Source organism: Lissotriton vulgaris, chromosome 11, assembly GCF_964263255.1.
Source record: "Lissotriton vulgaris chromosome 11, aLisVul1.2, whole genome shotgun sequence".
NCBI classification, from domain to species: Eukaryota; Metazoa; Chordata; class Amphibia; order Caudata; family Salamandridae; genus Lissotriton; species Lissotriton vulgaris.
Window position 1 is genome coordinate 669,869,584 of NC_141699.1, and position 23,937 is coordinate 669,893,520.

At 45.5% G+C, this 23,937-nt stretch overlaps 1 protein-coding gene across 1 annotated transcript in view; it reads right to left on the bottom strand.

Annotated features, from left to right (window-relative positions):
* The window catches only part of LOC147683315 (uncharacterized), a 112,669-nt gene extending 97,129 nt beyond the window's left edge, over positions 1 to 15,540 (bottom strand). Inside the window, exons 1-2 of the mRNA XM_086943763.1 lie at positions 15,282 to 15,540; positions 1,339 to 1,433 (exon numbers count right to left, since the gene is read on the bottom strand). Of these exons, the coding sequence (XP_086799889.1) occupies positions 1,339 to 1,433; positions 15,282 to 15,354 (168 nt within the window). The 5' untranslated portion in view covers positions 15,355 to 15,540. The remainder of the gene's footprint in view (positions 1 to 1,338; positions 1,434 to 15,281) is intronic.
* Between the last annotated feature and the right edge of the window lie 8,397 nt (positions 15,541 to 23,937).

The window sequence follows — 23,937 nt, forward strand, 5'->3', positions numbered from 1 at the left end:
ATACGGCATCCATTTTGTCTCTTGCCCTCAAGTAGCCAGCGAACGGACGCTGTCCGCTTCGCGACCCTGGGATTCCCAAGACTTTTGCGGAAGACACGTTTCCTTTGAAAGTGTCTTTATGATGAGGGGGATGATACTGTAAGGCAGATGGCCCCGCTCGAGGCTCATCTTGCCGTGCCGGTCTATTGTCTCAGCCGTGCATCTCATTAGGCGCGTCCCTTTGATGCTTGCAACTTGTGTTTCCCGACACCACCCCTTTTACACCCTTTTCGATCTCCCCACTGTTTCTGCCTTCCTCTGCACCTGTCCCTGTTCCTTCTTCGATCTGTTTACTGCCAATTGGAATGTACTAATGGTGGGAAGATGGGTTTTTACAGTTGGGAACCACCAAATGTTTCCGTACTTATGTTCCGGGCCTTGAACGTATGAAAGCAACCTCCTTGTGGTTTATGATGGGAACCAAGTTGTAAACCTTTGTGTACCATGTTAACCTATGAGAGAAATGTGTATAAAAGGAGCGACCCACAGTAGCAATTTGAAGCAGGCTCCGCGAACCTACATGCTATGTACTTCTCGTGACTTCTGTGTTCCCTGCAGTAATAAACCTCGAATCTTTGACGCCGAAGGAAGTGTCCCGTGTCTCTGTCATTTGTACGCCGGAACAGGTTACCCACGAAGGTTTCACGTGTTGTCCCCTGGCACCGCTGGGTCTTAAGAAAACCCAGTCCTTCACATGGTCAAATGGAGATCTAGATTTGTAGCATAACCAAAGATGTGTTTTATGGTCTCACTGGTGAATAATTTAACAGTGGCATTCGATGCCAGCAAATTTAGTACTCACCAGTAAAAAAAAAATCAGCAATTTTCTTGAGAATAAGAGGATGTGTTTGGACAGTGGTAGATAACTTTTGTGTGCAGACTTTTAACTGAAGTACAATATAAGACCTCCAGCTTGAAAGTATTCACAACAGTGGCACATGGACACAGTTCTGGAGATATTTATAGCATGACCAGGCAATTATCAAATTCATAGAGCTGAACTGATGACGCTTTCCATGCCCCTATGCCTAATCTAAGCAACAGGAAAAAGATATACTGTAGATTTGTGTGTTATTCTGTTAAAATACAAAAACATTCACAGGATGATTATTTTTCAGTTATCTGAGAGACTTGGACAAAACCTTGGACTTACCTGTACATTATGCAATTGGCGTTTTGTGATTTTTTTTAAAAATCTTAAGTAAGAAATTATTACTTTTTACACTAATATCGGTAGTTCATAATTTCAATGACTTGATGAAACTGAAATAACAACACTTTGTGCTTCCCCCTTCTTACCTGCTCCAAACAAGTACAGCACCACTGGAATAAGGAACTTGGGGCAGCGGTGTGTCCACATGGCAACTCCAAACGAAGATCAATGTCATCATCACCTACGAAGTGAATAAATACACGTAGGTCAAAGGTCTCAGCATTAATAGAAGGTTTTTTTTTAAAAACTTAGATCGATCCTGGCTGTATGCATTTTTCCAGTACCTAATATGCTCTAAAAATGTTTACTTTTAGCAGCTGAACCAGGAACAGGGGCAAAGCTTATCTCTAAGCATTTGTGACAATTGCCTAAATCACAGGCTCCAAATTATCTATATATATATAAAAACGAAAGTTTGTCTGTCTGTTTGTCCTTTATGCATTACTACACCATTCATCCGATCGGCATGAAACTTTGGGAAGTTGTTGAGTACACTCCCGCGAAGGTTTCTGGCTAATAAAGAAAAAATAATAATAATTTTAAAAAAAGTTGTTGAGTACACTCCGGCGAAGGTTTCTATAAAAAAAAAAGAAACATTTGTTAAATATCGGCCACCCAGGGCCCTCATAATCTTTCCAATACTGAACGTTTACAGTTTCCGGTGCGACTCGCTTTTGCAATGACCATCAACAAAGCACAAGGACAATCGCTGCATGTGTGTGGACTAGATTTGGAGAATCCGTGCTTCTCACATGGACAACTGTATGTGGCCAGCTCATGCGTCGGAAAACCTTCTGATTTATTCGTGTACGCACCAGACGGAAAAACAAAAAATACAGTGTAGCCACAAGCACTCGAATAAATAAACAGAATTAAAACAACACTTTATGTTTTCCATATTAAAATGAATAAGTTTCAATAAAAATGACACAATGTAAATTGAATGTTATCATAACAAGTTTCCTTACATTTCCTTTCTTCTGAGATCGCAGCAACGCGCGACGGGTAAGCTAGTAAATAATAAAAGGCTATTTTCATAATTTAAAAAACACAAACCTCACAAGCGTAAATGGGGTCAGGCACCCTAAATGTAGAACAAACTTACCTCCAATTGTCATAACTAGTCCCTCACACTTGTAATAGACAGACTGATATGTACTTTGATCTCTGTTAGGTCTCTTGTCATATTAACTTTTACAACCCCTGTCTGTAGTATGCATAGTGCTGGTATTGCCTTATCATAACGGCACGCATCTATATAAAAAAATACCATATTTCCCTCAGTCCCGCAATACCACTGTCTCCTTGGGTCTTCATTCCTTGGCCTTCCACATTTTTTGGATGCAGCGATTTGCTTTGTGTTGCGTTGCTCCAGCTGTGGTGGGAGCCACTGGGCAGATTTGGGGCAGGGGTCTGTTAGCTGGTAATGTTGGTGAAGTGGACAAAGGAGTGGTAGGTCCAGGTGAGTTCCGTGGTGGGGCGTTGTCTGATGCGGTCACAGGAGATAAAGGTGGGGTTTAGCATGAGGCCTAAGGTCTGCGTGGGGTTGTGGATGAGTTGGGTGAGTATTTATTTATTTATTTATTCAAGAGTTTTATATAGCGCTGGCTAGACCCGGAGGTATCAGAGCGCTTTACATGAGGTTCCACAAAGATTACATTACAAGATTACATCAGTTCAATTGCCATCAGTTGCTAGACAAATAAATGCAGGAGCATAGAAGACGGGATGATTGAAGTGTAGAAGGGAAGGGGGTAAGGGTAAAGGGATAGTAGGGAGATAACGGCAGAGAGACGAAAGGAAAGTCTGTCCAAAGTCCGGCTGGGTAGGTGACGGTCGAGGGGAAGTCCCAAAACCCATCTCCTCTATAGCTATCAGGTAGCTCCACCGGGCGTTGGCCAAATGGCTCAGTCTCAATGGGAAAAAAACAATTTTAAAAAAAACATGGAGGGCAAGATAAATGGAGCGTAGAGGGGAGGGGGCATGGAAGGAGAAAAAGGGGGGATAGGGGAAGAGACAACAAGGAGAGACAAAATGAAGTCTGTCTAATGGCCGACTGGGTAGGTGACGACCAAGGAGGGAGTCCACAGCCCATCTCCCCAATAGCTAAACCAGGTAGCTCCATCGGGCATTCGACAAAATAGTTCAGTCTCAAAACATTGAGAGAGGAGAGAAGGAGAGACAAAGATAGAGGGAGGATGCGGGAAGAGACGACAGGAGAGACGAAAGGAAGTCTGGCTGACGACCGACTGGGTAGGTGACGTCCAAGGAGGGAATCCCCGACCTGTCTCCCCTATAGCTAAACCAGGTAGCTCCATCGGGCATCAGACAAAATAGCTAGATCTCACATGACGAGGGAAAATTCACAGATAGACAGGGTGGGGACCAAGGGCCAGGGCAGGTGAAGGCAAAGGTCAGCAGCAGGAAAGTGGAGAGGAGTAGAGAGAGGAGATAAACAGGGTGGGAACTAGGGCCAGGATAGGTGAAGGCAGAGGACAATAGCAGGAAAGTGGAGAGGAGTAGAGCGAGGAGGGGTAGGGGGAAGGTAGTTCGGCCAAAGTTCCCATGGATCTGGTGGGCTATAGTTGCCAGCTTAGCCAATGTGCGGGTACTCGGATGGTTATCCGGTGCAGTCTCAGGTACAGTCAGGTTCTGCAGGATTTTTGTTATCCCCATTGTGCAGGCTGGAGTGGATCTTTGCGTGCGGGGTGTTGCCGGTGTCCGGGACATGTGTGGCCGAGCCTCCGTCTATATAGTGCCCCAGTATTGTTCACGGCCGTCTAATGAGCGCGCCTGGTTCCTTTTCAGGGCCATTCGGGCAGCTACAAGCAGCCAGAGATCCAAATAGGTATGAAAGAAGAATCCGCGGGAGCCATGCAGGCGAACACAACCACTAACCTCATGTGCAAGTACTTGAGCTAGGGCAGGGCACAGAGGAGCATGGTGTGCAGGATGTCTGTCTCCTCCAGGACGAGCACCGCAGCACAAGACTCATCAGCCGAAGCAAAAGCTGTAGAAACACACTTGATGAGCAGGCAGGGACAGCGAAAGCGATGTGTTGTAGGTGCCATCTTAGAATCAGGCAGGAGGTCTGCGTGGCAGGGCTATATGATGCGCTCCTCAGTAGCAAACAGGGGTGCGTGGTGGAAGTCGCGCTGTCACTCCCAGGGCTCTCCACACGCCACCAGGCCCCAGGAGTCCACACGGTGAGCAGTGGGAATTAGCAGCGCTGCTGGGTCACGGGCGCCGCCATTGCAAAGTCAGGCAACCAAAAGGCACCCCCTTCGGGCAAACCCCTCGCCGCAAAACAGGTAGCACCTCTCGATATCCCCTCTGGAGGTCTGCTCACCTCGGGTGTGGGGGTCGATGAAGGGGAACCCAGGGCTCGGAAGCGTCGTCCTCCACGGAGCCGATGTTCGTGCTGGCTGAAGATATTGATGGCAGCCTCATTACTGCGGTCCCTCCGATGTCCTCCGCCTGCAAATAATATATTCTGGATTTCGAACTTTGAAAATGGACTGACTTTACTCCAGAAGTCTTCTTTTGCTATTCCTCTTTCTTTGCCACTCTTTAAATCACGTCAGCAGGCACGGTCGGCGTCCTCTTCCACCGCCTCCCTTGTGTGCCCGTCGTCGGTCCTGGTCACCAGCTCATTGGAGGAAGGTGAGGATGTAAGGCCGTGTGCCAGTTACTGTTTTTGGTCAGATGGAGTCTGTGGTGGGTTCGGGGTGGGGCTGGCATGTGCTGTGGCAGGTAAAGTGGCAGTGGGTGCAAGTGAAAGGTCCTAATGTGGAGCGTTGGTTGGCGCGTTGGCAGTGTTTATTGTGGTGTCCGCTTATAGGGTGTAAAGTTAGACAATGGTGTATCTGATGGGGCCAGGAAGGCCAGGGGTTGTTGCGCTGGGTGCAGTCCAAGACTTCTGTTGGTGGGAAGAACGGTGAGCGGAGACCCCGGGCCGGAAAACCCGGGCAGTGGCAGTGTCACTGGATCAGGCTAGAACAAACGGGAACTGGAGGCCACAGGCAAGGACAGGCTCGGTGCCCAGGTGCCTACTAGAGTGGTTGCACTGCAGCCTGTATTAAGTAGGTACTGGGGTGGACAGGACTTCTGCTGTCAGGAAGAACAATAAGCGCAAACATCCGGGCAGAAGAAGTTATGTTATGTTATTTTAATTTATTATGTGCTCAAATCACCCCCAGAGGGGTATCTCGGTGCGGGAGCAGGATGTTATGTTATGTTATGTTATTTTTATACTTCTATAGCGCACGGCCACTCCACAGAGAATCCCGGCGCTTTATCGAAGGAGACCCAACCGAAGAAGGGAGAACATAACACTGAGAGGACGTGCAGACACAGGAAGCAACATCAAATTAAGGGAAAAGCCATGTCTTAAGGGCCTTTCGGAAGGACAGAAGGCTAGAGGTCTGTCTCAAAGAGGTCATTCCAAGCATGAGGGGCTAAGTAGCGAAAAGACCGTCCTCCTGCTCTAGCACGCTTGATAATGGGAACACTCATTTTAGATAGGGACGAAGATCTGAGAGATCTGGGGGGGTTATACCAGGACAATCGTTTGGAAATATATTTGGGGCCTATACCATGTAGGGCCTTGAAAGTCGTGGTCAAAGTTTTAAACAGAATCCTTTTAGCAATAGGAAGCCAGTGTAGTGTTGAGAGAAGATCAGTGGCTCTGGCTTTTCTTGGAAGACCAAAGATGGCTCGGGCTACAGAATTCTGGGCGATTTGCAGACGCCTGACCAGATATTTGGGAAGTCCCAGAAACAAAACATTAGCATAATCCAGCCTAGAGCCAATCAGTGCCTGGACAATGATTTTTCTGTGCTGGATGGAGACTAGAGGGAGGAATTTACGAAGCATCCGAAGGATGCCGAAACATTTCCCAGTAAGAGATGAGATATGTGGCCCGAAAGATAGCTCATTGTCAATCAAAACTCCCAAATTTTTGGCTTTCAAAGACGAACTAGTGGGAGGAAACATATCTTGCGGCCACCAGGGTTTCCAATCAGGCTCAGAGGTACAACCAAAGAAGAGCAACTCCGACTTGTCGGAGTTGCACTTCAGCCCATGACGACCAAACCACTCAAAAACAGCGCTCAAACAGCCCTTGACCTGGGCATCGTCAAACAGGCCATCCTTGTTGCTTACAAAGAGGAGCTGGGTGTCGTCAGCATAAGTGACAATCCGGGCGCCGAAAGACTCCGCCGTCACCGCCAGGGGGGCCATAAAGATGTTAAAAAGGAGGGGGCTCAGAATGGAACCTTGGGGAACCACCACTTCTAGCGGTGACATTTCGGCGGAGTAGGGAGGCGCCCAGATTGTCTGCCGGCGGTCGGCTAAGAAGGATTTAAGCCAATTCCACACCGTTCCCCGCAGACCAAAGTCCCAGAGTCTGGAAAGAAGAAGTGCGTGGGGAACGGTGTCGAAAGCCGCCGACAGGTCTAGCATAATCAGTACCACTTTTTTTCCAACATCCAACTCCTCCCTGATGGCATCTGTGACTTCAAGGAGCGCAGTCTCCGTGCTGAAATTTGCACGGAAGCCAGATTAAGTGCCATGCAACAGACCCTTTTCCTCGATGAAATTAGAGATAGATCTGTGAACAAACCTCTCAGTCACTTTCGCCAGAGCAGGGAGTAGGGAGATGGGTCTGTAACTGGCATGGACTGAAGGGTCGAGCGCTGGTTTTTTAATGAGTGGCAGGATCATGGCGCTCTTCCAAGCTTTGAGAACTACCCCGGAAGAGAGCGACAGATTCAGGATGGGATTTACCAGGTCATTTAGAACAGGTGCCATATTTGCTAGACACTTGGCCGGGCAAGGATCCCGTGGAGATCCGGATTTAAGACTTGCCAAGATGTCAAGAGAACTCTCCTGATCTAGTGGGGGAAATTCACACAGGAAGGGACCATGGTCTGGTAAGGGGCACCCCAGACTTATCGTATGCTGCTGAAAAGTGGCCTGGAGAGATTCTTGAATAGTGGTAATTTTCTGTACAAAATAGACAGCCAATTCCTTCAGCCAAGCTTCTGAATGAGCATGGGTTGGAGTATAAGCGGAAGGAGAGGTGAAATCTTTTACCACCCTGAAAATTTCCTTGCAAGAATGCTCCGCTTCATTTATTCTAGATTCCAGATAGGATTTTTTACCTTCCCAAATTGATTTATGGTAGGCTCGAGTCAGCGTCTTAAAATTTAGTCTCTCAGTATGATCGTAAGATCGCCTCAATGCTCTTTCTGCTTTCTTAAGATCTTGTCGTGCTTTTTTTAAATGAGGGGTAAACCAAGGGGCAGATGTCCTCTTATCGGCAGAATTTTGTTTCTTGGCTGGAGCCAAGCTCTCTAGACGATCTGTGAGCCAGTTGTGAAAGAGAGCAATGTAATCCTCTACATTGTCAGAGGTGGGACAAGGGAAGTTTGTTAAAGCACTTGATAGCATCTCCCTAGTAAGAAGATGGAAAGATTTAGAGAGATGCTTTAACGACCCAACAGGTTTGGACCGTGATGAAGCCATGACAGGGATGGAAAAAGTGATGAGAAAATGATCTGACCACAAAACTGGCATGGGAGGGTCAACACAGATAGGAAGAGTAGAAAAGATCTGGTCCAACGTGTGGCCTTTGTTATGAGACGGTCCTGCCACATAAGGAAATAGGCATAGCACGGAAGTAATATCCAACAGTTTTTGAGTGTCCGGATCTGAACTATTGTCCATATGAATATTTAAGTCACCCAATAGAAGGCAATGATTAGACCTAAGGCATGGGGTTGATAGGGCTGCCTGCAGTTCTTCTAAAAACGGCCCCACCGAGCCTGGTGGTCTGTAAACAAGAATACCAGTGCAAGCCTGGGAGGATGAGAGCTGGAGAGTGAAGCCAAGGGCTTCACTGCCCTGTATATTATCTACAGGGAACGTGCAACATGCTATGTTCTTATTTACAATGATAGCCACTCCACCACCTCTACCAGATGGCCTGTCTTTCCTATAAATATTGTAGGCGGAGGGTACGGCGTTTGCCAAATCGGGGGAAGAAGAGTCAGACAGCCAAGTTTCCGTTAGGAACAAACAGGATACCTTCGAATCCTGTAACATATTCCAAATGTCTAGAGCGTGGCCAGGTAAGGATCTGGTATTCAGTAGTAAACATTGATGGTGGATGGGTGGGCTAACCTGTGTAAGTGATTTCCGATCAGGAAGGCGCCAACCACATGCGCTACACCCTTTCTTCAGAGCCCGCCCTCCTGGGAATACATGATGGCAGCGGCCACACGGAGGACGGAGAGTACGAAGCTCGGGGCTGGAATACGTGAGCACACTAAGGCACATATTGCCACTAGCTCAGGAAAAGGAAAAAGTAAATAGCCGTCCGGCCCCGTCCGCTTCCGTGCCGCTGACTGGCGCAGACTGGCTACTCTTTGGCGCCTCTTCGGCGCGTATACGGCGCTACCGCTGCGCGTCACCGCTGCACTAGGTAGTGAGAGGACTTAAAGATTAGGTGAGGGTGGAGACTAGCCCGTCAACCTCCCCAAGATGGCTGGCCAGGATGGAACAACCAGGAACCAGGAAGTGGTGTCGCTTCAACCTCCCTCCACAACAATCAGCACAGAAGCTGTGGTGGACCAGGGAGTAGCGAGCAAAATGCAAGTAAGAGCTCAGAAATCGTTTTTAAAAACACATATTATCACACTCAATAGGTTTTTAAAATATCAGTAAAACAGAATAGAATGCTTGCAGTAATCCTAGTCACAGTCAAGTGCTAGCGCTACGATCTTCGTTGGTCAATGATCGTGCGCGAATGACTCCCGCCCTAAAATAGTCAGGGCGAGGGGGAGACTAGCCCGTCAACCTCCCCAAGATGGCTGGCCAGGATGGAACAACCAGGAACCAGGAAGTGGTGTCGCTTCAACCTCCCTCCACAACAATCAGCACAGAAGCTGTGGTGGACCAGGGAGTAGCGAGCAAAATGCAAGTAAGAGCTCAGAAATCGATTTTAAAAACACATATTATCACACTCAATAGGTTTTTAAAATATCAGTAAAACAGAATAGAATGCTTGCAGTAATCCTAGTCACAGTCAAGCGCTAGCACTACGATCTTCGTTGGTCAATGATCGTGCGCGAATGGCTCCCGCCCTAAAATAGTCAGGGCGAGGGGGAGACTAGCCCGTCAACCTCCCCAAGATGGCTGGCCAGGATGGAACAACCAGGAACCAGGAAGTGGTGTCGCTTCAACCTCCCTCCACAACAATCAGCACAGAAGCTGTGGTGGACCAGGGAGTAGCGAGCAAAATGCAAGTAAGAACTCAGAAATCGTTTTTAAAAACACATATTATCACACTCAATAGGTTTTTAAAATATCAGTTAAACAGAATAGAATGCTTGCAGTAATCCTAGTCACAGTCAAGCGCTAGCGCTACGATCTTCGTTGGTCAATGATCGTGCGCGAATGACTCCCGCCCTAAAATAGTCAGGGCGAGGGGGAGACTAGCCCGTCAACCTCCCCAAGATGGCTGGCCAGGATGGAACAACCAGGAACCAGGAAGTGGTGTCGCTTCAACCTCCCTCCACACCAATCAGCACAGAAGCTGTGGTGGACCAGGGAGTAGCGAGCAAAATGCAAGTAAGAGCTCAGAAATCGTTTTTAAAAACACATATTATCACACTCAATAGGTTTTTAAAATATCAGTAAAACAGAATAGAATGCTTACAGTAATCCTAGTCACAGTCAAGCGCTAGCGCTACGATCTTCGTTGGTCAATGATCGTGCGCGAATGACTCCCGCCCTAAAATAGTCAGGGCGAGGGGGAGACTAGCCCGTCAACCTCCCCAAGATGGCTTGGCCAGGATGGAACAACCAGGAACCAGGAAGTGGTGTCGCTTCAACCTCCCTCCACAACAATCAGCACAGAAGCTGTGGTGGACCAGGGAGTAGCGAGCAAAATGCAAGTAAGAGCTCAGAAATCGTTTTTAAAAACACATATTATCACACTCAATAGGTTTTTAAAATATCAGTAAAACAGAATAGAATGAAGGATGACGGACAGCGGGCAAAGAAGGAAATCTTAAACTAAGTAGGTATTTAGCGCTTTCCTGAAATGGGAATGATTTTCACGGGTGCGTAGTTGCAATGGCAGTTTGGTCCAAAGGTGAGAGGCAAGGAAGGAGAACGATCTGCAGCCTGCCCTGGCCTTTCTGAACCGAGGGACTCCATGCCAGGCCTTGTCAAAAGATCTTAGAAGCTGGGGAGGGGTGTTGAAAATCAAAAGTTTGGAGGACAAATATGTCCCTGGACAAACATGTCCATGGAGGGAGTTATGGGTTAAGCAGCTAATCTTGAAAATAATTATGTTTCTCACCGGTACCCAATGTAGGGACTCAAGAAGAGGGGCAGTTGCTGTGCCGGTGGTGGTTTGGGGGTCACAGACGAGCGTGCGGCGCTGTCCTGAACTACCTGAAGTTTGGAGAGCAGCTTCTCATTAATGGAGGCCAAGAGTGAGTTACCATACGCCAGACAGCTGATGAAGAGCGCCTGGAAAAGTGTTTTTCTTGAGAAAAAGGGCAATAAGGGAAATACCCTTCTCAGAAACCCCAGCATATAAAAGCAAGAACATGTAATAGCTGAGGTTTGTTCTGTCATGGAGAGGAGTTGGTCTAGATGGACTCCATGGTTTCTTTACTATTAATTTAGGAACCGGGGCTAAGCCCAGGTCTGATGGCCACCAGTCCAGTGACCAAAGAAGTTGGGCCTGATTGCATAAGATAATTTCAGTTTTAGCGGGATTGAGTTAAAGTCTGTTTTCCGACATCCAGGTGGCAAAAGCGTTCATCACGGCGGAAAATAATCCTTCTGATTTGGACAGATTATTTTCAGAAGAATAAAGCAATTGCATATCACCAGCATATGAGACAATCTCAAGGCCAAAATCTTTGGTAATTTTAGCAAGAGGGGCCACATAAATGTTAAAAAGCGTAGGGCTGAGACAGGAGCCTTGAGGGACACCACAGTCAAATGGCCGGGTTCTAGACTTATAGGGGCCCAAGATGACAGTTTGCGTTCTGTTAGATAGGAAGTCAGCTCACCATTTAAGAGTTGAGCCATGGATCCCGATCTCCTGTAGATGGTCAAGAAGTCTCTAATGAGACACTGTATCAAATGCTGCTGACAGGTCTAACAAAACAAGCAAAGGTAGGAACACTTGCATCAAGGAAGCATTTGATATGGTCAGTGACCGCTACCAGGGCTGTCTCTGTGCTGTGACGCGGTCTAAGACCCGACTGGGAAGAGTCTAAAAAGGTGTTTGATTCAAGGTATTTTATCAGTTGCTTATTAATGTGTTTTTCCTGCAGCTTCACCAGCAAAGGGAGGAGCAAGATTAGCAGGTAGTTGGTGAGGTCAGTTGAGGCTAGATTGGCTTTTTTTTGGATAGGCCTAATAAGTGCTGACTTAGAGTCTAAGGAAACTTTTGCAGTAGTTATTGATAGATTAATTAAGGAACAAATTTGGGAAGTCATTTTATGAGCAAGGTTTGACAGTACTCTGGACGGGCAGATGTCTGTTGAAGAGCCCGATTTAAAAAAAATCAGAAGATTGTAAGTGATTTCTGGAGAAATGTCTTCAAATTTGCATTTGCACTTTCACTGCATCAGACTGGAACAAGAAGGAACTGGAGGCAACAGGCAAGTTATGGTATGTTAGTAACACTTATATAGCGCATTATTACCATTGATCTCTTAGCGCTTGTCTAAGGATTAACCACCTTGCACCAACTAATACTTGACAGAAACATTCGATCAGGCTCTACCAAAGGCCTGTTCATACAAAAAGGTTTTCAATCTCGTACAAAATAGAAGTAGGGGGTTTTCTCTTCGCAGACTTTCTGGGAGTCCAATCCACAACTGAGGTATCAAGACTGAGAAAGCCCGACCGCCACGGTCAATTTCCTAAAACGTGGACGGGTCAGCAAAGTTGCCTCAGAGGAGCGAGGATAGCATCCTGATAAATATCGCCTTAGATGGTCCTTAATATACACTGGTAACATCCCATGCAGGGTCTTATGTGCCCTTGAACCTGGCACTCTGCTTTACTAGCAGCCAGTGCAACTGTTGCAACAATGGCGAGGCATGAGCCCATCTAGGTAGATTATATATTAATCTTGCAGCGTCATTCATGACTACTTGGAGCTTATCCAGCAGCTTGACTGAAACTTCAATGTACAGAGCATTGCCATAGTCCAGTTGTGACACAATCAGTGCTGCCACTACTGTTCGCATCATTGAGACGGATAGAAGAGTCACCAATTTCCAAAGCTGCCTAAGTAGGCCCACACAGCTTCCCATCACTTGCTGCCCAGTCATTGCCAGATTCTTGTCCAATTTAATTCCAAGGCTCTACACAACAGGCACAGATTTCGGGGTAACACCTAACTACTGAGGCCAAAAACCATCCATCCAAGGGTTACTATTGGTGGTGATTGCCAAGACCTCTGTCTTGTCTGGGTTCACTTTGAGCAAATTAGCTGTCATCCAGTTCAAAGTAAAACTAAGGATATTCTGCGAGTTCAACTGCACCTGGCTAGAGTTATTAATACGTAGGATCAGCTGGGTGTCATCTGCATAATTAAACAGTTGGCAGTCTAGCTGTGCTAGTGCCACCACCAGAGGCTGAAGATAGATAATAAATGAAAGTGGGGGCAGAGCAGATCCTTGGGAAACCCTGCACAGGAGTACTCTTTCTCTAGAAACATAGCCACCCAGCTGTACCTTCTGTGACGTGTCCTTCAGGAACAAGGGCAGACTCTGTAATCCCCTGCACCCGTTATTGGTCCATATGCACTTGATGGTAACTGTGTCAAACGTGGGTGTGAGAATCAATAGGATCATCACGAAGGGCTTGTTCCTGTCAGGCGCCAGCTTGAGCTCATCTAGTACTGAAAGCATCACCAGTTCTGTACTGTGATGGGCTTGAAATCCCATGGCAAAGGCCATTCTGAACACCTTGGGAGGGCAAGTGACTCCCGGCAAGCCAGAATTAATGGTGCCGTTGACCGTGCTAGGGCCTCGAAGTCCAATGGTGGAAACGCTGAAAGCTTCTCACCTCGGAAGCCAGGCATCTCATGGACAAAGCTGGGTGTTTCTAAGTGGCAGGCTAGGTGTCCAGGTGCCTACTAGTGCAGTCGCACTTGGCCTGCATTGAGTAGGTCCTTGGGTAGGCGGGGCTTCAGCTGGCGAGAAGAACGGTGAGCGTGAAAACCCAGGCAAGAACACTCAGGCAGTGACAGTGGATTAGGCTAGAACAGGCAGGACCTATAGGGAACAGGCAAGTCACATGCTAGGTACCCAGGTGACTACTTTGCATGGAGTAGTAAAGCCAAGTGATCAGTCATTTGGCAAATATTGAGTTCAGGATGCAGTCCTGCGCATGAAGACTCTTAGGTTCTTGTGAAAACGTGCTGTGCATTTCACTAATTGTGCTGCACAAGTGGAGATGAAAGAAAGTGCCAAACTTGTACATTCTGTAGCAAATGGAATGCCATGAATGGTAATAAAGTTACTATTGGGATCTTTATATGCAGGAAAGTGTCCCTTCCTGCACATAAGCAATCAATAATGGTGATTTGTTACTTCTATGTGTGCTGCATCCTAACGCCTGCTATTGCATGGCGTTAGTTTTTGGCATTCTTTGTGTGGCTTAAAGCCGCCTTATGAATATCACCCCTTAACACGCATCATTTTTTTTTAAAAGGGGCGTGCAGTGGGTTTTGCTGTGGGAGTTCAACCCAATTGGTGTTGTGGTGGAACTCCCATAGCAACACCCACTGCACGTCCCTTTCACGCAAAGTGATGCATGTAAAGCGGCGATATTTACAAGGCGGCGTTAAGCCACAAAAAGTGGCTTACGCTGCCTTGTAAATATAGAGAAGGGCATAGTGCCACCAGAACGTCACTAAAAGTGACATTCTGGTGGCGCTATCCCCTTGTTAATATACCCCATTGTGCCTCAGGTAGTCACCGTGTGAGGCAGGCCCAGAAGATGTTACTGTGGTGCTGGGCAATATCCGGGCCTGACTTGTTATATTGTATACATGGCTCTGCTCTCATAGGCCCCTTAAGTTATATGGGACCCTCGTGGCATCTCATGCTGTAATTGGTCTGCTTGGTGGGTTGTCATGAATAATCTCTTTCCTGCTCAGACAGGATGCCACCACCCGACACTGGAAACATCACACACTGCCTGGATCATCTTGCACCCGGATGCCGCTGTGTATAAGACCCAGCCGTTCTACGTCATAGCATGAGTGGTATCCAGGAACCACACCGAATGAGGACAGCTCGGGGGTCGGCTCAGCCGTGGACTATTCCCAATAGTCGGTGCTGGGAATGGACATTCCCTGTGGGTTTAAGACAGCTGCTGCAAACATCTGTGTGTACCAGGCGAGTTCAATGGAATAATTGTGCGAACATAAGTCTCTGGTGGTTAATGTACTGCAACTGCAAAGATATGCTATACTTTAATTGGCTTTCAGTACTCTAAGGTTGCAAATAATGGTTCATTTTGACAGTGAAGTACTAATGCTACATAAATCGCTGTCAGTTTAATTACTCGACAAATGTATGAGGTATTTTACAGCACATGCCGTATCTTTTACTCACAAGAACAGCTTGGAAAAATCTGAAACTTTGTCCGGATGGTTAGTGACCTTCCATTTCTGGGATTATTCTGCTTTTCAATGCCTTCGAGTTTCTCATTGTTCAAAGGGGGCATTTAAGGAGTTCACGCGCACTTCCTTGTTTCGTTTTACTCGTCAGTGTCACTTTTAATGGCTCTCTCTCATTTGGCAGTGGAACGTCAGTCATAAGCACACTGAAACTGTGAAACCATGCACATTTCACACGTAAACAATTTAAAGCTGAGAAGCAATGTGCAGCTCTCACCTCACGCTAAACAAATACATCGAAAACAAAACCTTTCAACAGTGATTTGCATTTCGTGAAAACAGATTCGAAACGGCCCGCACCTGCAATGTCGTCCCTTCCCTGGACAAAGTTCATTTCAGCCTGATCCACGAGACAGAGCGTCGGTGTGGCCATGGAACCAAGGGGCTGGAGTCGAGCTGACAGAGAAGAGGCTCCCGCTTTTCTGGAAATAACCCGGCGCTTTCAAGCTGTCAGTTTTGTGTAAACGGGTGGCACGCAGAAAGCAACTCAGTAGTCGGCGAGATCTCCCCGCCTTTTTGAAAATTCTCGGAATAGACCTGCACTTTCACTTTCAATCTGACTCTGTGTTTACTCTGCCGCCTCAGAGAAATGGTCGGTTTCTTGTAAATGCATATCTAGAAATCAATTGGATTTTCTAGCCGGATGTTCGGACAAGCTCGTTAACCCTACAGTTGCCATTTTTGAAGACATACCTTTTTTTATAACGCATGTAATCCTAAATCCGTATGTTTTCAACTGGTTCTTATGTAAATCAAAAATTTGCTAATTCTTTTTGTACCGTCAGTCCTTATGTTTGAAACTGGGTCCTATGTAAAGCGCTCTGACACCTTCGGGTAAAGTTCGCGCTATATAAAATCGCATAAATAAATAAATAAATAAATGCATTTGCAAAGCCAATAGGTCTGCGTTCTGACTGAAACGTTATAAATAGAAAGCCTGCAGCTGTGAAAACAAAAATAGAGAAATTAATTGTTTTGTTTTTTGTGTGCAAAGCATCTATGAGATAGGGCGGACTATTTATAAGCCCTTTGGGCCACCAGAGTGTCACTTTTTCTGAAGCTTGGGTGATACAAAGTGCAGGCCTATCTCTACAAGACTGTGCAAACTCAAAGCCACCCTGCATGGCTTTTAATGGCCTTGTAGCTATGGAGTAAGGCGCGGCAGCGCAAGTCGAGCTTTGCCTTACTCTGTGTAAAAAAGGCGTTCCATGGGCCTCATTTACTAGGACTGCCGCATTGATGCTGCAAGGCAGCGATTCGTCAGAAATACAGCGATAAGTAATTTTGTAATGCCATGGTTGTGCCATATTTAGGATACGGCACACCATGTCGTAAGGAAAAGGCAGGAGTTAAAGAAACTGACGCATTGGTGGGGAGGGATGATGCAGCGGAAAGTCATGCAGCAGCTAGAAAAGTGACGTATGGCTGAATTTGGGCTTACAGCAAGCTCAATTTCATCTACGCATCAAAAACACAGGCCATACGTCGTTTCTAACTGACGCAAATGGCCCAATGCATCAGAAATATTGTAAAAAGTGTAATGGTGGCAAAGTCACCTGGGACACCATACCATAGGTCCTGGATGTAAAGCATAAACGTGTGAAATATGGCTATGTGTCACATTGCAGTGGGCATAGTCTACGTATGTGTAAGATACCGAAGTATGTGTGATGTATTGAGTGAAACAGTAATGTGAGTGGATATATGTAAGTAAAGTGATGTAAACTGACAGGTCCTGTGTTACCTACTTTATGTGTGTACTTACCTCTGTCCCAGGTGGCTCCTGGGGCCCACCAACATTTTTGATGCCTGTGTAGACATACTACTAGTTGAGGGGTTGTGATGTAATAACTAAAGTGTTTAAAGTGAATTCGGCTGGTCGGAAAACTAGTTCAGAGCCAATGTATCAGTCTTACGCCGGGTATTTGAGTCGCAGGAATTTTGACGCATTGCAGGCTGTACGTGACGATTGCGTCACTTTCTCTAACACTCGTAAATACAGCAGTGTCAGTTTTACGATAGAAAATAAAAGCTAACACCAACCTTGCATGGGTTTAATGCAGCCCATTCAGACTCAGGAACAAGCTAACGCAGCGCACCAAAAAGTGATGTATCTGCCTGGATGGATCACTTTGTAAATATGGAGCAAAGAAAGTGCAGCTGGTGCATTAAAAAAAGTGACGAGGAGCCAGCGTCTTGTAAATAACCCCCCATGTGGGTTGCTGTAGCTCATCACCCATGGAATTTCACACTGCCCCAGATTTACAACATCAGGTAATCCTGGTGCAGCTCCAAAACTTTGTGTCTCACAAGAGCAGAGGTAACGAGGAAAAATGTTTTCATTTCTCGTACTTTTTTTCCTCTTGTGATTATTTATGTGCAGGAAGGGGCCCTTTCCTGCACAAAAACAATCCTGCCACCAACGCACACACCCTTGCACCATGGCTGAAAAATATACGGTGGCACTGGCTGTGAAGACAGGAATGCACTGTATCTTGTAAATACAGTGCATTCCTATCCTTACAGATTGGCGAAGGGCTGCACAGAAATAAGCCCCTCTAGGGTGGTGCAACTGGTGCCGCGGCTGGGGATGCCCTGTTGCACATATATTATGGTTTTGAAAACACCTGCTGCCCTGTTCCTTGCATTCAAAGGGGTCCCGGACTTATACAGTGATTGATATATAGTAAGGAGCATAGAATGGAAAAGAAATCAGAAAGGAACAAACAAATGAGGTTACGATGTTTTAATTCACAAAGTACCTATATCAACCACTTCATGGTTACGCTATTTTCTGTAAAGTTATTTACGCTTCATAAAACAATTGTGCCCACATGGGGTAGGGGGGGAGGAAAAGTGCTGTGAGGGAATTGAGTGAACAGAAGTGAAATGCATAAACAATAGTCAATTGTACATCATTGATCAGTAGTTTAAATACATTCTGAGATGGTCTCCCAAAGTCGGAGCCAAAAACGGAATTAAATGACAATTTGTTGAAAACCAATATCTCCTCTTTCAGGCTGTTCGAATCCCGATTAACCATGGGAGTAAGATTATAGAAAGCAGTCTACGTTTCGACCCTAGCAAGCTGTAGGGTAGTTGGCCCTTACAGAGCGGGTCTTCATCAGGACTGGGGGGCAGTGGGCAAGCCTCCTAGGGTAAAAATGAAGAGGAACTCAGAGGGGTACAGATTACCCGTTTACCTAAGCGTTGTGAACGCTTGGTCATGGCATTTAGACAAACACTGTTAAAAGGACTACATGATCGCTGAAATTACCTTTGGAGCGGAGGACCGATAGAGTTGCCATCAGGTTGGGTCTGTATCGCCTTATGAAATTTCTGAATGTGAAAAAGACCGTGGTTTAGAAAAACCCTAGTCGAGTAAACTACATGGTACACAGTGGGTATAGCGCGTGTAAAGTTACGCATTAAAGATTTACCTTTTGTCCCGTTACGGGCGTCGTGATCAGTGTTTAACAGATCGTATCTATGGAAACAAGTAAAAAAGGGGGGCCTCATGAGTATGTGATCATAAGGGTTATGGGTCATGCCATACTACTTCTTCCTACAAAGTATTCCAGTGGGCTTACCTTGTTAAACACAATGTCGCATCAGCGAGGTCTCGAGGCAGTCAATGGACGCAGCTCTCGTAACCAGGAAGTGAGAGTCAGGGGCGCGGCTACATTTATATAGCGGGTTACTGAAACTGAGAAGGGACTAACCTCGTTGTTGCCAGGAAACCAAAGGACGCTGCGTGGTCATGGCCAGCGTGAAAACGTAGTCTATTGGTATTGGATTTGTTAAAGGCCCTTCAAATTAAAAGGGGGGAATGTAAACCTAGTCAGCAAACATTCGGAAAAACGTCTTGGTGTACCTAACCCACATGTTGGTAAAACCAATAAACTTCACTTTACGTACATGCGTAATTATCATCTTGTGGGTGCATGTACCTGCCATTCAAGGTGGTATAAATGCATTATCACACAGGATCATTAAAGTTACGTGTAAAAGCACGTGATAGGTTTCAGAAAAAAGAAAGAGGAAAGTCAAGGTAATATTTTAGAGGGTAGCTAGTTGTGCAAAACTGCTCTCAGACTCATTCAAACCAGTTTGCACTGAATCAAAAAATTGCATCCATTTAAGTTCTCTGACGTTGAGGACAGGGGCAATGTTGCCTCCCCTGGGACCAAGTTTTACTTGTTCAAGTACGACCCATTTAAGGGTTTCTGGAAGATGGTTCTCTTTCATGCAACCACGGTCTTTTTCACATTCATAAATTTCATAAGGAGATACAGACCCAACCTGATGGCAACTCTATCGGTCCTCCGCTCCCAAGGTAATTTCAGCGATCATGTAGTCCTTTTAATAGTGTTTGTCTAAATGCCATGACCAAGCGTTCACAACGCATAGGTAAACGGGTAATCTGTACCTCTCTGAGTTCCTCTTCATTTTTACCCTAGGAGGCTTGCCCACTGCCCCCCAGTCCTGATGAAGACCCGCTCTGTAAGGGCCAACTACCCTACACCTTGATAGGGTCGAAACGTAGACTGCTTTCTATAATCTTACTCCCATGGTTAATCGGGATTCGAACAGCCTGAAAGAGGAGATATTGTTTTTCAACAAATTGTGATTTAATTCCGTTTTTGGCTCCGACTTTGGGAGGCCATCTCAGAATGTATTTAAACTACTGATCAATGATGTACAATTGACTATTGTTTATGCATTTCACTTCTGTTCACTCAATTCCCTCACAGCACTTTTCCTCCCCCCCCTACCCCATGTGGGCACAATTGTTTTATGAAGCGTAAATAACTGTACAGAAAATAACGTAACCGTGAAGTGGTTGATATAGGTACTTTGTGAATTAAAACATTGTAACCTTATTTGTTTGTTCCTTTCTGATTTATTTTCCATTCTATGCTCCTTACTATATATCAATCACTGTATAAGTCCGGGTCCCCTTTGTCCGTATCAACAATTACCCAGGTCCCAGTGACTATTTTGGGTCGAACCCTGTTTTTGTACAGCGCACTGTTCCTTGCATTCAGCAATTTTGAAGCAACAATAAAAATGTGAAGATAACTCTAGTGATTAATGTTCTTCCTGGAGAGAGATTGAGTTTTGTCTAGTGGAAGTTTTGACTCCTCGTAAGGTAGCGCAAAGGGTTAATATGCCTGCAAAGAAAGTTTACCATGCAGATCAAAAAGTGCATATAATGAAAATAGATCAGTGTGTTACTGCTTTTGTCAGTGAGATCCTTTTGTTACTTGCAGTTTACAAGTTAACACTGTAATATGTAACAGTGGGCTATGAACTGTGATCAAAGAGCTGCATGCGAACTGTAAGCTATAGATTGGAGCGTTATGATGTTTCCCAGGTTTTCATTATCCTAATGTTGAAAAAGGGCTTTATTTGGTAGAAATAATTTCTTATTGTTAAAGAGAACCCCCAGCCATGGTGCTACTTTTTAAAATCTGAGTTTGCACTACTCCAGACTAAGCACTCTTTAACAATACTGTCTACCAGTATGGATGATATGTGACTCCGACACCTTGCAGTCTTCTGTCTAATGTCACATTTCCTATACACTGCTTTGCAGATGTATGATTGATTATCTCTAGGTAATGTGTGTGTGATGTACAGAGCTTTGAAACCCTACATTGATATTAGTGGTACTATAAAATTAATTAAATGCGTCTGAGTGAGAGAGAGGTTATGGAGACTTGAGGGGCACTGTTAAAGGGTGGTAGTGAGGGAATTCATGGAGGAGGTGGTCATTGGGGGGCGCCTACAAACATTATCGCAGTCGGCGCCAGCGCTAAAGCAGACCCTGCCTTGCTGCTCTGCCTTATTCCAATTTCTTGTAAATATGCCCCAAAAAATTAAAGGGCTCATTTACATTGAGCTTGTGCCGCCGTTGTGTCATTTTTTTTTTACACACTGACGGGGCTTTCTGTGCTCCATATTTACAAGGTGACACATCTAGGCAGATGTGTCACTTTTTCTCAGCCTGCGTCGGTTTTGACCTTTGTTGGAATTGGCTGCGTCGTGTTAGAATTAATATATGCAAGGTAGGCGTTCCAAAGTAAAATCCCCCGTTAAACAGACACAGTGGTATTTATGATATTTGGGAAAAGTGACACATCGTCGGGAAGCAGGCAGCTACATTTGCAATGTGTCTAAATTCGTACTCCTCTACAACCCCGACGTAGGAATGACGCATTGGCTGTGGCATAGAAATCTGATCTGCTGAAGTCACTTACAACAATGTAATTTGCAAGGAAATTACTATCCTCTCAACAGGTACGTGCAATTTAAGGTAGGTAACACAGTAAATCTCACATTAAACAACATTAATGACTTGTATCCACACAGATAGTAGCCTCACACAACATGTCACACATACATAGGTATAGTGGTACACAGAAGTACACTTTGCATACTTGTTTGCAAGCCATATAGGTCCAATGTAATAGAGTCCACGTTTAGTTTTTCACCTCTTCACACTCTATTATATAGGTCCCCATACAGTAGGGGCCAGATGTATTAAGCGTTTTACCGTTCACAAATAGGCCAATTTTGCAAATTGGCCCTTTTGCGAACAGTAAAAAGCCTTTTGGGATGTATCATCTCAAAAGGCATCCGCAAAATAGAGAATCGCAATCAATTTTTGCGATTACCTATTTTGCAAATGCATTTATGGAATCGCAATTTGTGATTCCTTAAATGCAATGCAAGAAGCAAAAAAGGAATGAATGGGAAGCCATTCCTTGTTTGTAACTCGCAATTTGAGAGTCGCAAATAAGGAATGCGTAGGAATCGCAATTTCATTTTTGAAAGCTACATACATTGAATTTTGCTAGTCTATAATAGCGAATCGGTAAAATTCGCTATTAAGGACTCGCAAAATACAATGTTGATACATTTGGCCGTAGGCTACATAGGTCAGCCAATACTGACACATCGCGTTAACAAAAGCAACAGGACAACACGACCGAGGTTCAGCAAAACCAAATCACTAGTCCAGACAAAAGTAATGGTGGTGCAGCACACTTCCCGTGCCCGTTGTCCCTGAGCACAAATACAATTCACAGGTTTGGAAAAGGAATGGAATGTGCACTCAAAGGAATTACGCAGGTACTTGTGATCTTGAGTTTTCTTTTCTTTATTTAGGTAATTATACCAAGAAGGACATACACAGCCAACGCATTTCGTTACTTGTTGTAACTTCGTCAGGGCTAAATCTGTATTGTTGGTATTAGGCCATGAACAACAATGAAGTTAAATGGATAGGCGTGGTTTGGAGCAGGCGCAGTTCCAGATAACGGAAAATCCTTCTTTGTATTTTCTTGGAATTGTGTCAAAGAGCCCGATTCCTAGATAACAATGACACGGAAGCAACAAGGACGCGTCCACAGATAACGACGGGAACTCAAATAATATGTTTGGTAAGGATATTCGATGTGCCCGGTTCGGAATGAAGTAAAATGCGACCTGCGGCCGTTAGTAGACTTGATACTTGTCTCTACGGTGTAAATAGAGATACTTCTATGCAGGATGTAGCTCACCACGTGTGTGGTACGCCTCAATAATTAATGCGAGGTGTGCTCTTGGACTGTGTCGAAAATCCAGACAGCAGCCCCATGGACATGTTAATCTCCCCAATCAGAGATGACGGTCTCCCGGCACGGTAACACAGGTTTGTGACAGAGTACTGGTACTGACACATCACCTCTGTTTTTTTATGCACTGCTGTAGTTGTGTCAGTCTTATGACCAACTATAGCAATGTGCCACTTTTGGACCTCATGCCTTGCATCAGCCTTCCCACATATGGGTCAGTATATCAGACACATCTCAGGGTCCTGGTGTCTTGGAGCCCCGTATTGTAAATAAGGTGCATCCATGGTGTTGCAAAGATTTTTGCCGCAGGCACAAGTACATTTGACGCATCAATGCACTACTGCAGCATTGCCCCATTTCATGTAAATAAGGCCCTTAGGGGTACATTTACAAATATTTTGTGCTGGGTTAGTGTCAGAAGAGTGACGCTAACCAGCACCATTTTTTTCCAAATTAACTTTCCAGTGTAAATCTTGTTTAGCGCTGGAAGGTACCCAGAAAGTAATGCAGAGCAGCGCGCAGCACTGCTTTGCGTTACTTAGAGCCAAGGGGGCGTTTTATCGGTAGCACATGGGCGTTCCATGCTACCACCCATGCCTTTTGATGTCAAACCCTATATTAAAAAATAGTAGACAGGGTTTAGCGCCAAAAGTTAATGCCATTTCAAAACAGGGGTTAAGAGTAGAAATCTTTTCATTTCTCCTTCCTATTCCGACTTTGCATGCGTGCTGCACTGTGCAGCACACACACAAAGTAGAAAAAGTTTTAAAGTGTGTCTAGCTATAGTATTTTGTACAGGAAGGGTACTATTCCTGTGCAAAACCCATGGTAGACTCAGGCCCGCACCCTAGCACTATGGTGCTGATCTGTGTGCCTGGCACACAGCAGCTGAAATCCGCACTGGTGCTAGGGAGAGGGGAGGAGAGATCCATATCTCTGTAGATCTGGTGCTCTCTTGCTCCCTCCCTGTCACGCAACACAGTTCAGCATTTTTGGCTGCTGTGCTGCATTCCGTGCCTGTATCTCGACGTTTTCACAGGCCCTCCCCAGTGCAAAATCGTCTCAGCACTTCATAGATGGCGGAAGAACACAGGCCAGCCAATAGCATAAGGTTAAGAAATATTTGCCTTGGCGAAGCAGAAGTCCACTTGATTAATATTTTAAAGTCTGGGACACAATAAGTCATGTAGATAGTTGAGTTGTCCAGCCAATCCATAAAAAGCAGAAGGTACACAATCATACCTGATTTTTCGCAGTATCTGAAACTACTATCCAATTCAACAATATTGTTGCTTGTTGCCCAGGCATGCCACGAGTGAGTAACAAAATTACAG